Genomic DNA, 12,079 nt, shown 5'->3' with positions numbered 1-12,079 from the left:
GCTCTATTGAGTATATAAGCCGCAGCCACGCTGCAACACATCTCTGGAGGAGTGTTTAGCAGAACCCGCGGTGTGACACAGTGAACCGAAGAAGGTGGTTTCAATGGTGGTCGTCTTTTGTGCTGCCGCAGTAGAAGAGCAGAGCAGATGGATAACGGTGCGTTCGCTGCCGCTGTGTGCAATCTCACCGCGTCTTCAGCCTTGAACGTGACGGGTGGGGGTGGTGGTGGTGGGGGGGCTCAAGGCTGACGTTAATTTCCACACACCCAGCGATCCGGTACGGGTTAAAGTAATACGGATTATCCGTTCCCCCGCCTGTGAACCGCACAGAGAGCATCTTTCCTTCGAAGGAGTCCTAACTATGACGGGAAGGCCTCGCCACGGAGGGAATTCTGACGCTTTTTTGTCGCTCTCCCTGCAACACCGGGCCGATTTCCTCCAGAACGGATGCGACACACACGTACCAAAAAAAAAAGAAAAAAGAAAAAAACCCCAGCGGAACCACCCGGTTGCCGGTGGGGCAGTGAACGGAGAAGTGCAGCGTAATGGTGCTACAATGCTATCTGCCGCGTGATCCTGTTAGCCTTTCACACGCACTGCAAAGCCTTTGATGCAAAGCCAATTAGCGGCGAGTGCACAGCTAAATCTCCCACTCTGCGGAGGATACTTGGGGGAATCGATGGCCGCGCGCCGCCGAATTATATACGTGATTATATTACACAGCTATAGGGCTGAACTCATTAGGAAGGAATACTGGAATGAGGGTAAATTACTCTGATTTCCCTTTTTAGATAAATCCCGGAGAACATATATGTATATGTGTGTGTGTGTGTGTGTGTGTGTGTGTGTGTGCGCACGAGCGTGCACGTTCATGTGTAGAAGTGCTGACCACCCTGAACGAAGCCCCACTTCTTCTCTCCGCAGAGCGTGGACACGGTGTGCTCACTCTACCACCAGTCCTTCCAGGAGGGGGCAGGCTCGGGCCCCGGGGGTCTGATGGGCGACGCCAAGGACCCCCCGGCCAGGCAGGGAGGGGGAGGGGTCGGCGGCGGGGCACAGACCTCCCCGCACAGACCCTGCCACAAGCACATGAGCGCCACGGAGCATTTACGCAAGGTCATCCAGGAGCTGGTGGACACGGAGAAGTCCTACGTGAAGGTGACGAACCCCCCCACCCCATTTGATCAGACAACTGTTACTGCTCTGTAAATATGTAGTGTCCTGCAGGCTAATTAAGAAATAATCTTGTCTTCGGCTTAAAAAACGAGGCCATAAAGTGCAGAATAATATTTTTTTTCTTTCTTTTTTGAAGTCTTTTTGGATGCCTGCTTACTGCTCTCGTCCAAGAAGGAGAAACATTGCTCCCAGTTGTTTTTGCTTCCTCGTTATGCTTACATGTGCTTATTTCTTTCTATATATAAATATTTTTATATATATATATATATATATATTTATTTTTTCCCTGTAACAAATTAACACTAAGTCTCTTCTTGCTCAGCATGTGCCATTTTTGTACAACAACAACAACAAAAAAAAACCTTGGAGTTCAGAGTCTCGCTCTGAACTCCATTACGACCAATTTTCGTACCTCGACCTTTTCCGCCGTGACGCACAGTAGCAGGAGCATGGAACACTCGGGATCCTTTTGACCCTGCAACACTTGCGACGCTCGTCGTCCCCTCCGCCACCTGCTCGTTTTTCACGAGCGCCGCGGCCCGTTGATTTGCAAGCGAGGCCGGAGACTCTCCTCCCCACGCGCTTTGAACACGCTGGCGCTCCGACCGGCCGCATAAATCAACCCCCGATGAGAATGTCGGAGTGGTAGTAGCCGTGCCGCGGCCTCATTATAGTAGTGAGAGAGAAGCGTGAGGAGTGAATAGAGGGAAGGTTGGATGTTATGAGCGGACGAGTACACGTGGGTCCCCCATAACCCTAATTTCAGCCTTAAGCGTAACCCTATTGTCATGCAAGTCTATGAGGGTCAAAGGTCAACTCTATCCCTGAGACACGGGGACACTTGCCGCTTCATCGGGCCAATAATCTTTTTACTTTTTGGTCTTCAAACAGGACCTGGACTGTCTGTTCGACATCTACCTGAAGCCCCTGCAGAATGAAACCTTCCTCACGCAGGATGAGGTGCGTGGCCCGTCTGTCAGTGTGTGTGTGTGTGTGTGTGTGTGTGTGTGTTACGGTCCAACGCTAGATAAGCTAAGGAGGTGTGTCCCGGGGGGCGTCGAGGCTCTGCGGAACACAGAATCCATTGAGCGCTTATTACCTCGGAGGGCGCGTCGGTGAACCCGCGCCGGCGCCGTATCTCCTCATTAGCGGCGGGAGCGGCCAGCGGCCAGAGGCTGGAGGACGAGTTGACGTGCACCGTCAACCTCGCGCCGACATTCCCTGGGCTGCGCAAGGTCGCGCTGAGAAAGGGCCGGTTCAAGGGCAAAATGCACATTGGCTTCATTCAACTCGTCCTGACTGGTGAAGCCAAAGCACTTTGCTAGCGCACAAACAGAGGTTTGGGCTGTCAAACGATTCACTTTTAGAAATCGCGATCCAGTAATTCACCGTAGTTAATCGCGATTAATCACGTTTTGATCGGCTAAATTTAAACCATTGGTCGTGCGAAATCGTAACACCAAACCAAAGGTCGGCCCACTGGTTGACCCCCCCCACCCCGCTGCAAACACAGAGAGCTCCTCGTCCTTGAGCGCCCGAGCGACGGCCGCCGCATGCTAATAGCGGCGACCTCGGAACGCGGGACGCTCCTCGGCAGACGAGGGGCGGTCGATGGCCTCCTGAGCGCCGAGGCAAATTAAAAGGCCATTATGGGACGGCGAGACCTGTGCAGGCAGACGGTCGGACGGAGCCGGTCAACTGCTGTAACTGATGGGAGGTGTTGCGTCAGAGCCTGTGTGTGTGTGTGTGTGTGTGTGTGTGTGTGTGTGTGCGTGTGCGTGTGCGTGTGTGTGTGCGTGTGCGTGTGTGTTACAGCCCTCCAGGTTGCCTCTTCTAAATCCCAAGCCAACTTTTGAGATTTTCTCCCTCCTCACTCGTCACCTCTTCCGCCTTTTCCTCTCCGCCACCCAGATGGAAAGCCTGTTCGGCAGCCTGCCGGAGATGCTGGACTTCCAGAGGGTCTTCCTGCAGACCCTGGAGGAGAGGATCGCCTCCTCGCCCGACTTCAGCACCCTGGAGACGCCGTCGCAGTTCAAGGTGAGGCCAAGACGCCGACGCCGGGCATCGATGGGAAAACGCCCCCCCCCCAAATATTCCATCGTACGCTCCGCTGTGTGCGCGTCACGGAAGAACATGGGCCGGTTTTTCGTATGTTTGATTTTACCCACCTGCAACATCTCCAGCTTGATAAATAATGGAGGTGACGTGGCAGCGGCGTCCTGCTTGATGGATGGGCTCGACAGGGACGAGGCGTGAGGTCCATCGATCGATCGAGCGGTCGGTCGGTCGGTCGGTGGGTCGGAGTGAGAGCCGCTGAAAGCCGGGGGTCTCGGGAGGGTGGGGGTGAGGTTGGGGTGGGGGTGGGGGGTGCGAGAAGACGGCGGTCGGATCCTCGCGAGCCGCGGGGGTCGCGACCTCGCGTGTTAACACCTTTTCATCCTCCTCCCCCGCGCATTCATTTTGGTTTTCGCGGGCCATCACTTATTCCTCGCGTGTGTGTTGGCGTGTCCACGCACAGTCTGTGTGTCCACCACACTCACACTCACACTCTCCGCCCTCCTCCACCCCCCCCCCCCCCCCCCCCCCGCCTCTCTATTTCCAGAAGCTGCTCTTCTCCCTGGGAGGCTCCTTCCTCTACTACGCCGACCACTTCAAGCTCTACAGCGGCTTCTGCGCCAACCACATCAAGGTCCAGAAGGTTCTGGAGAGAGGTACGACTGACTGACTCATTGACTCACTGACTCGCGTCGACCCGAATCATAATGTCAGAGCAGGGGAGGTGGTAAAACTGGGCAGCCGCGCAGAACGTTTTCAACAGAGGAGCTGCGGCCGGCTTCCCGCAGTCATTGAAGCAAGCAAGGCAGTGGAGGCGGAAGAGTCAGTTATCGCACCAGCACGCAGTGGTGCCGGGGCGAGCGTGACGCAATGTCTTTTCTGTAAAACAAACCCAAAACCCAAGAGGAACTCGCTACCAGTCAAAAGTTTGCACACGCCCTTTTCTTTCTTTTTCTTTGCTACTTTCTGCACTGTAGATACAAAGTGAAGACATTACATATATGTATATATATATATATACAACATATGCGGATTAATGTGGTGGAAGAAAAAAAAAAAAAGTTAAATGCCTAAACATGTTATGTTATGCATTGCCATAATACCGACGCCCGAATTTCAGGACTTCCACCCCAGCCTCTCCGGCCCTCAGCCAGCCACAGAGTCTCCGTTGCTCCTGAACGCTGAGTTATTGGCCCGTTTCACGAGGCGACGCGGAAAATGACGTGTACACGTATTAATGCTATTGGAATAACCTCGTGGCGACAACCCCCCCGAGCCCTAATAATTCCTCTGCTGCCGCCCGACAAGAGCCCAGACTTTGCAGTTGATTCACGGCCGCTGCGCGCCTGGGAACGCTGCCCAGCTCTCAGCCAAGAAGATTGCCTCCTCCTTCCTCCTCCTCCTTCCTCCTCCTCCTTCCTCCTCCCCCTTCCTCCTCTTCCTCCGCCGCTGCCCTGGGCGGGCGGGTCGGAGGGAGGCTGGGCTAATTACTGCCCACACACACTTTGCTTTTCAGGCCTAGCCCATTACCAGAATTGCATGGGGTGTTTCCTCCAGGAAGCAGGGTGGATGTGTAATAGGATTGGGAGGCAACAATAGATGAATAAGTCAGAAAAGTAAAATGGTCTGAGAAAGTTGACGGGTCAAAATGATCTGGGAGGGGGTGGGGGGGATGCAGCGCTGTTGGATCTTTTTTCAAAAAAAAAAATAGAATTGAGAAGGTAGCTCAGCAGTTACCCAGCGGTCTTAAAGTGGCTGGGCTGAGAGCTCCCTGGCGAGCGAGGCTCTGTGAGCAGATTTACGGAACTTTACTCGCACGGTTTGGAAAAAAAACTGGAGGCGTAACCTGGAGGGGGGAGGGGGGGAGGGGGGGGGCGCACACGGGCTAATATTAGAACACGTAGTAGCGCAGATACAAAGCGGCCGTGGGAGGCGAGTAGTGGCTGCAGTGTGTGTGTGTGTGTGTGTGTGTGTGTGTGTGTGCGTGTGTGTGCGTGTGTGCGTGTGCTCAGCGAGGCTCTAAACGCCCTTCTCCACCGACGTGAGGACGCAGCAGCAGAAATCTGCAGGAGTTTGTCAACCCTTTTAGCAATTACACGCTCGTCTCCGCCGTCTTCATTAGCCCCCCCCCCTTCCAAACCCCTCCCCTTATTTTTCCCATCATGCCAAGGGCCCCGGGGTTGCCTCCGTTTTTCTCCTGTTTATTTGTCGACTCGTTAATTGCCTGCCAATTACCCCGGGAGGCGTCTGTGGCTGCTCGCGCCATAATTAATACGTTAACGGCTCCCCCTGCCCTCCGCTCCCCTCCCCCGCCTCGCCGGCAAAAGCGCGTCGCCACCTTTACGGGAGGCTCGTCCTCGGATTATTAGCCGCCTACCGGTTTGGCGCCGAGCCTTTCCGCGTCGAGTCCCCTCCCAGGACAGCCGTCGGCGCTCCCGCCTCGTGAAAACAAGCGCTCTGTTTTATATTTGTCGCAGCAGGGAGAGCGTTAAAACCTTGATGGACGCCGTTTACTAAAACGGCCGCCGTGAGCAGAGGCCGGGAAGCTCTACGCCGCCCCCTGCTGGGGGTTGCAACGTTAGAAATTTGACCTCCAAAGTCTGACCTGTTTATTTTTTTTTAATGCACCACACACTGATTGAGGGAAAAGAAGTGGGAGAACATACACACACATGCAATCGTCATTAGCGCTCACGACGACCCCCACCTTGTTTTTCTGTATAGTATTTATTGTTATATTATTATAAGATATGAATTCAATTTTTCAAACTGCAAGAAATTGGACCTCCAACTGCCCAGGTGGCGCTGCCGATGCTAATCCACCTCCGGTGTGTTTTGTTGTGTGTTTTTGTGTTTCTCAGCCAAGACGGACCGGGCCTTCAAGGAGTTCCTGGACACCCGGAACCCCAACCAGCAGCACTCGTCCACGCTGGAGTCCTACCTGATCAAGCCGGTGCAGAGGGTGCTCAAGTACCCGCTGCTGCTCCGGGAGCTGGTGTGGCTCACCGACGGCGACAGCGAAGAGCACTACCACCTCACTGGTATGGAGGGGGGCGGGGACACGTGATGTAGGTGTGTGTGTGTGTGTGTGTGTGTGTGTGTGTGTGTGTGTGTGTGTGTGTGTGTGTGTGTGTGGGAGGGGGGGGGGGCGTAGCAGCCCTACGCTGACTGGTGGTTTGACACTATGACGATAAATTTGAGGTATATTGTTGCAGCCCCGATTGCCTCTCATCAACTGTGTTCGGTCCCTGGTGTGTGTGTGTGTGTGTGTGTGTGTGTGTGTGTGTGTGTGTGTGTGTGTGTGTGTGTGTGTGTGTGTGTGTGTGTGTGTGTGTGTGTGTGTGCAGAGGCCCTGAGAGCCATGGAGAAGGTGGCCAGCCACATCAACGAGATGCAGAAGATCTACGAGGACTACGGCGCCGTGTTCGAGCAGCTGGTGGCGGCGCAGACGGGCCCCGAGAAAGAGGTGAGGAGCCGAGGTCGGAGCGGCGAGGAGCTGCTGATGTTTACGCCACTTCCACCAACCCACACGCACACACACACACACACACACCCTCTCCACGCGTTGCCGCTGGGGGGTTTGAATGCGTTTACAAATTAATGGAATATTTACTCTGCGGGGAAAAAAAAAAAAAATCAAAGTGAATGCGAAATGTATGTTTTTAATGTATTTATCAGTTCTCAAATAAAGGGTAAAAACCCACTTAGATCCAGATTGGAGCTCCGAGTCGCTGATGAATATGCAGCCCTGCACGTTGACACACATGCAAGTTGGTTTGCACAAAGTCTGCCTGCTCGTTTTCACCCACACCTCTCCTTCCATCCTTTCACCCCTCTGCCGCGCGCTCCCCTCAGGTCAGGGAGATCTCCATGGGGGAGTTCCTGGTGCACTCCTCGGTGGTCTGGCTCAACCCGCACCCGTCGCTCGGCCGCATCAGGAAAGACCCCGAGATGACCGTGTTCGGTGAGTTGCACCCTGGGAAATCGATCCCCGCGTGGCAGTAATTCCGCCCACGTCGCCCTAGTCTTAGTTTTGCGGCTGTCCTTCACATTTAGAGAGAACGTGTGCGTGTGCGTGCGTGTGTGTGTGTTCTTTTTTCCATTTCTTTTTACAATCGGTTGCAGCTCATGCGTTTGCACGGTTGCGCCAAACCCGTTCCGTCTCGGCTAAAAGTTGCAGCGTCGCTGACAAGCTCAGAAGATTCCACTGGCATCTTAAAAACAAAAAAAACAGAACCGCTGCTGTGGGTCGGGCTCCTCTACTACTGGGTCCCCCCCCCCCCCCCCCCGACCCCCCTGAGAGGCCCTGGCGTGCGAAGCCAAGAAGCTGATGTGTTTTTTTTTTCTCCTCGGCAGTTTTCAAGAAAGCTGTGATTCTGGTCTACCGGGAGAACAACAAGCTGAAGAAAAAGCTGGTAAGCTTCGGGTCGGTTTGCGCCGATTCTTTTTACACGACCCAAATCGTGTCTGGGCTGGAAAAGTCTAAACGGATCTCCCCCACCCTCACCCACCCTCCTCCTTTACTCGCCACGCCCAGACCAACCACCGGGCGGCGCACTCCCACGGCGACTCGGACCCCTTCAAGTTCCGCTGGCTGGTTCCGCTCTCGGCCCTGCAGGTCCGACTGGGCAACACTGCAGGTGAGTCGCAGCATCTCTAATGAATCACAGCGTAGCTCCGTCCTCTCATCTCTCTCTCTCTCTGGCACACACACGCACACACACACACACACACACACCTCCACCTGGCCGCTGATCACCTCTCTGCAAGCCTTGAACTTGACTTGAAGAAGTCGTTTTCAAAGTCTTCTCCTTCGTGTCCTCACCGCTGCAGGAACAGGTACTGAGAGCAGCTGCATCTGGGAGCTGATTCACTCCAGGTCCGAGGTGGAGGGGAGGCCTGAGACCGTCTTCCAGCTGTGCAGCAGGTCAGACATCCGTCTGCAACCCCGCGCTCACGCCTCAGGGTTCATTCGACCGCCATTATTCAGTCGCAGTCGTTTGTTTTGTTTGTTTTGTCAAGGCTCAGCTGACCTTGAGATCGAAAAATCTATAAATTCCTCTCCCGCCCGAGTCTCAGAACCCATATTTTTTCGCCTTATCGTGAAGCTGCAACCCATATTTATTTCTCAGCACTCAAATTTATTCCACAAAAATAAAAACATTATCCCATCATCCATCCATCTTCCATACCCGCTCCTGCCCGAGCTCAGGGTCACGGGGGTCTGCTGGAGCCTAAACGTTATCCCACCGTCCAGTAAATAAATGATTGAAATGACCTTGAGATCGAACAATCAAATTCCTCTCATGTCCCTCCATTCAGTGCGTTGAAAAAATTTATCTAGAATATGGCCCAGCTGTGTCTACTGGAATACACTCAGCCTGTTGCTATAGAAGATCTTTGGGCTCAGCCTTTTCTCCACACGCATCATCCCAGCGATGCACCGCGGAATTTCGATCCATCCTAATGAATCAAATCATCCCTTCTCACCTCTCTCTCTTTCTCTCTCTCTCTCTCTCTCTCTCTCTCTCTTTCCTTTCGCAGCGTGCCCGAGAGCAAGGTCAGCATCGTCAAGGTCATCCGCTCCCTCCTCCGGGAGAACGTGCGGAGGAACATGAGGAACGACGGGACGCTGGAGCGAGGCTGCAAGGAGCGCCTGGCCCCCCTGCGCAACACGCTGCCCTCCTCGGCCAGGATAGGTACGACGGCGCCATCTGGGCTTTCTCGCGGGAAGAGTCGGGGTGGGGGGGGTTAAGGGAGGGGTCTACTGATGACAGCTGACGCCCTCCAGCAGGGTTTTCTATAAACACACCGGGGCCGAGCGTCTCACCAGTGGTGGCTGGTGTTTCTGCCCTCAAGGTCAATGGATGTAAAAATAATCACGAGCCCGGTGCTTCTCAGACGATTGCATCTTTTCTCCCCTCATGCGTTCAGCACATTCATTTCAATGCAGTTGCACAAAGGTTTTTAGCTTCCGGGTAGAGCATGCTCAGTAGCGTCTCTTCCCATCATGCCTCTGTGAACTTGCATGATGCACCAGGACACATCAGCCAATCAGAACGAGCCCAGACACGGCCTGTACGCCACTGTGGGAATGGCCTCTTTTTCTGGGAATTTTCTGACCTTTTATATATATATATATTTTTTAGAAAGATTAAAAGTCCATGACTCAAAAAAATAAAAAAAACAGTTTATTTTTGTATTGCGGTCTCTGGGGATTTTTTAAATTTATTTTTTCAGCTGCAGTACCTCCAGTGGCCACTGGGGGAAAATTGCCAGTCTGGTAACCAGTTCTTATAAACACATCCCTGTTTCCACCAGGTTCCTCCAGGGCCTCCTGGTTGTGCAGGCCTCCTCGCGGAGATCTCTCCCGCAAGCCGAGGCCCGACTCCGACTCGGGGAGCTTCAGCAGCGGCACGCCCAGTCTGCCCGGGGCTGCTGCTCCCTCTCCCCCTCCCCCTCCCCCACCACCACCTCTACCGCTGGCCGCCTCGCCCGACCTGCACGCCCCGCAAAAGTCCCCCGCCGCCGCCACCACCAAGGAATCGGATGCCCTGAGCGACGAGGACGACGGCTTCAGCGAGGCGGCCGAGGGGAGGAGGGGCAGCGGCGGCGGCGGCGGCGGCGGCGGCGGCGACTCGCCCACCAGCGCCATCGAGGCCCAGTTCCTGCAGCTGGAGCTCTCGGAGGGGGAGGTGCCCAGGTGCGCCCCGGCGCCGCGCGTCCAACCCGAGCGTGTGGGCGACACCCCGGAGGCGGAGCCCCGGCTGCTGCGAGGCCACTTCAGCGCCATCAAGAGGAAGCCGGGCAACCTGAGGAGCACCAGGACCCACAGCAGGTCGCTGGACGGCCAGGACGACGCCCCCGCCGCCGCCACCACGTCGCCCGACCTCAACGCCCTGCTGGAGAGAGAGTTCAGCGTCCAGAGCCTGACCTCGGTGGTCAACGAGGACTGTTTCTTCGACCCAGCAGAGGGCGCCGCCACCGCCGCCGCCGCCAACTCCGGGCCCGGCGACGCCTCCTCCTGCTCCTCTTCCTCCTAGCGGGCTGAACGTTGGGGACGTGTGACTTTGAAGCTGGGATTGGAAGCGGGCCCCGCTCTGGCCGCACCTGGCCCGCTTAAATTAGGCATAAATAATAAATAATAACCCCCCACCACCCCCCTCCTCCCCACCCCACCTTAAAAGCCTGGCTACTCCCTCCCAGGGAGGTGAAGCGAGGTGATTCCTGTCTGGATGATAATGACTGCAATGAATCTGTCGAGCACTGATGCATTCCGCCGACCTCCTGGGCTCCTCCGGGGGGCCTCGCGCTCCCACTCCCAACCGAACCGCCGCCTGACGGGTTTATTTCATCCTCGTCCCCCCCCCCCCGCAGCTCAACCTGATTGGCAGCTTTCTTTTTTTTTTGGTGTGTGTGTGTGTGTGTGTGTGTGTGTGTGTCTTTTTTCTTTTAATTGACCTGTACTGTGTGAATCAGGGAACATATCCTTGGTCCGTCACCCACCAACAGTTGACCACCACCACCACCACCACGATGACGCACGCAGCGATAACCAAGAAAAAAAAACCAACAAGATTTTTGTTTTGCAGGCTTCTGCAGGGCCGATGTTTTAGGCAGAGTGAAAATATGTCTTTGGTTGCAGAGAACCAAAAAAAAACTAATAATAATAATAATAATAATAATAATAATAATAATGAAGCAGGTTATCATTTACATTACTGTGTTAGAAACACAAGGATCTTTCTTCAGATCAATCCAAAGATTTTTTTTGTCAGACTTGATTTGTTGAGAAAGGACGGCATTGGCTTGAAGGACAACAAAAAAAAAGAAGAAAAGGACGAGGAGTTGAACAACTGGGCCTTGTTGCTGTGTTTTGTGCACTAAAGTACACTGTTTGCCTATAATTGAAGTTTTGAACTGTTTTTATCTGTACAGCTTTTTACTGTAATTATTGTTTGTTTTTTTTCCCCCCTTTAATTTATTGATAGGTTTACTTTTGTATATCTTAGCAAGCTAACCTGTTGGGCGAAAGCTGCCGGCTAAAGATTTGGTTCCATGAATAAAAGATACAGATGCAATACAGCTAGTTTTTGTTTTGTACTTAATTGGAAAAGTAGCCCTCACAATTTTGATCATTTTTCTCCAAAGCCTTTTCTCCTCTTTGGTCGTGGCTGCTTCATTGAATTGTTTAAACTGCAGCAATGTACAAATTCCAGTGTTACACTGTTTATATGTCCCTTGTATATATTCTTTTTTTTTTCTTTTCTTTTCTTTTTTTTAGTTCCCCCTTGCCATTACTTGATACTTGAAGTAAGAACAAGGCAAGGATTTGCAATGAGATGCAGCTTCTATATTTTTTGAAAAAGATGGGAGTTTGCCCGAGCTGTAAATACATGTTTGAGGTACAACAGACAAAGGCAAACCACTACACTTTTTACTCTTCTTAGCTCAACCTTGCAATGCCTCTTAATGCTAGCAAACCAAATGAATGTGAATGCCCCGTTCTTATGGCTTTGTTTTATAAATAAAAGTTTTATCTGTGAATGACGCCTGGGCAACGGTGCTTTGGGCTTTCCGCTCGGTTTTGCCCACCTCTTGTGCTGGTGACAGGTAAAGTTGAGCTCTGAAGCGAAGTGTCTTTATCTCAGGCTCGGTCCCTGGGTTAGTCGCGCTGCCGCTGCCTGATTGGCTGTCACTGGCACTGCACAACTCTTGTGTTGTGGCACTGGAAAGAAAGGCACATCCTCAGCGGAGTACATAATTATCTGACAGAAGTGGGGCACAGACCGTAGAAAACATTACTATACAGCTTAGATGGTGAACACAGACAGTAGCGAAATAATAT

The 12,079-nt window shown here is 53.3% G+C and overlaps 1 protein-coding gene across 8 annotated transcripts in view; it reads left to right on the top strand.

Moving 5' to 3' along the window:
- Window positions 1–11,778, top strand: part of tiam2a (TIAM Rac1 associated GEF 2a) — an 81,257-nt gene extending 69,479 nt beyond the window's left edge. For all 8 annotated transcript variants that reach the window (XM_076027501.1, XM_076027506.1, XM_076027505.1 and 5 more), the window contains 12 exons: window positions 925–1,158; window positions 2,068–2,136; window positions 3,088–3,213; window positions 3,779–3,887; window positions 6,093–6,272; window positions 6,579–6,697; window positions 7,087–7,195; window positions 7,588–7,646; window positions 7,769–7,871; window positions 8,065–8,158; window positions 8,776–8,930; window positions 9,553–11,778. In XM_076027501.1, the coding sequence (XP_075883616.1) occupies window positions 925–1,158; window positions 2,068–2,136; window positions 3,088–3,213; window positions 3,779–3,887; window positions 6,093–6,272; window positions 6,579–6,697; window positions 7,087–7,195; window positions 7,588–7,646; window positions 7,769–7,871; window positions 8,065–8,158; window positions 8,776–8,930; window positions 9,553–10,274 (2,079 nt within the window). In that variant the 3' untranslated portion in view covers window positions 10,275–11,778. The remainder of the gene's footprint in view (window positions 1–924; window positions 1,159–2,067; window positions 2,137–3,087; window positions 3,214–3,778; window positions 3,888–6,092; window positions 6,273–6,578; window positions 6,698–7,086; window positions 7,196–7,587; window positions 7,647–7,768; window positions 7,872–8,064; window positions 8,159–8,775; window positions 8,931–9,552) is intronic.
- The last annotated feature ends 301 nt before the right edge of the window (window positions 11,779–12,079 follow it).

The sequence above is a fragment of the Nelusetta ayraudi genome, unplaced genomic scaffold, assembly GCF_046127955.1.
Source record: "Nelusetta ayraudi isolate G7.1 ecotype Tasmania unplaced genomic scaffold, CSIRO-AGI_Nayr_v1 ptg000021l, whole genome shotgun sequence".
In the NCBI taxonomy this organism is placed as follows: Eukaryota; Metazoa; Chordata; class Actinopteri; order Tetraodontiformes; family Monacanthidae; genus Nelusetta; species Nelusetta ayraudi.
Note: the sequence above shows the minus strand (reverse complement) of the source record. Positions and strands in the feature narration are given on the sequence as shown.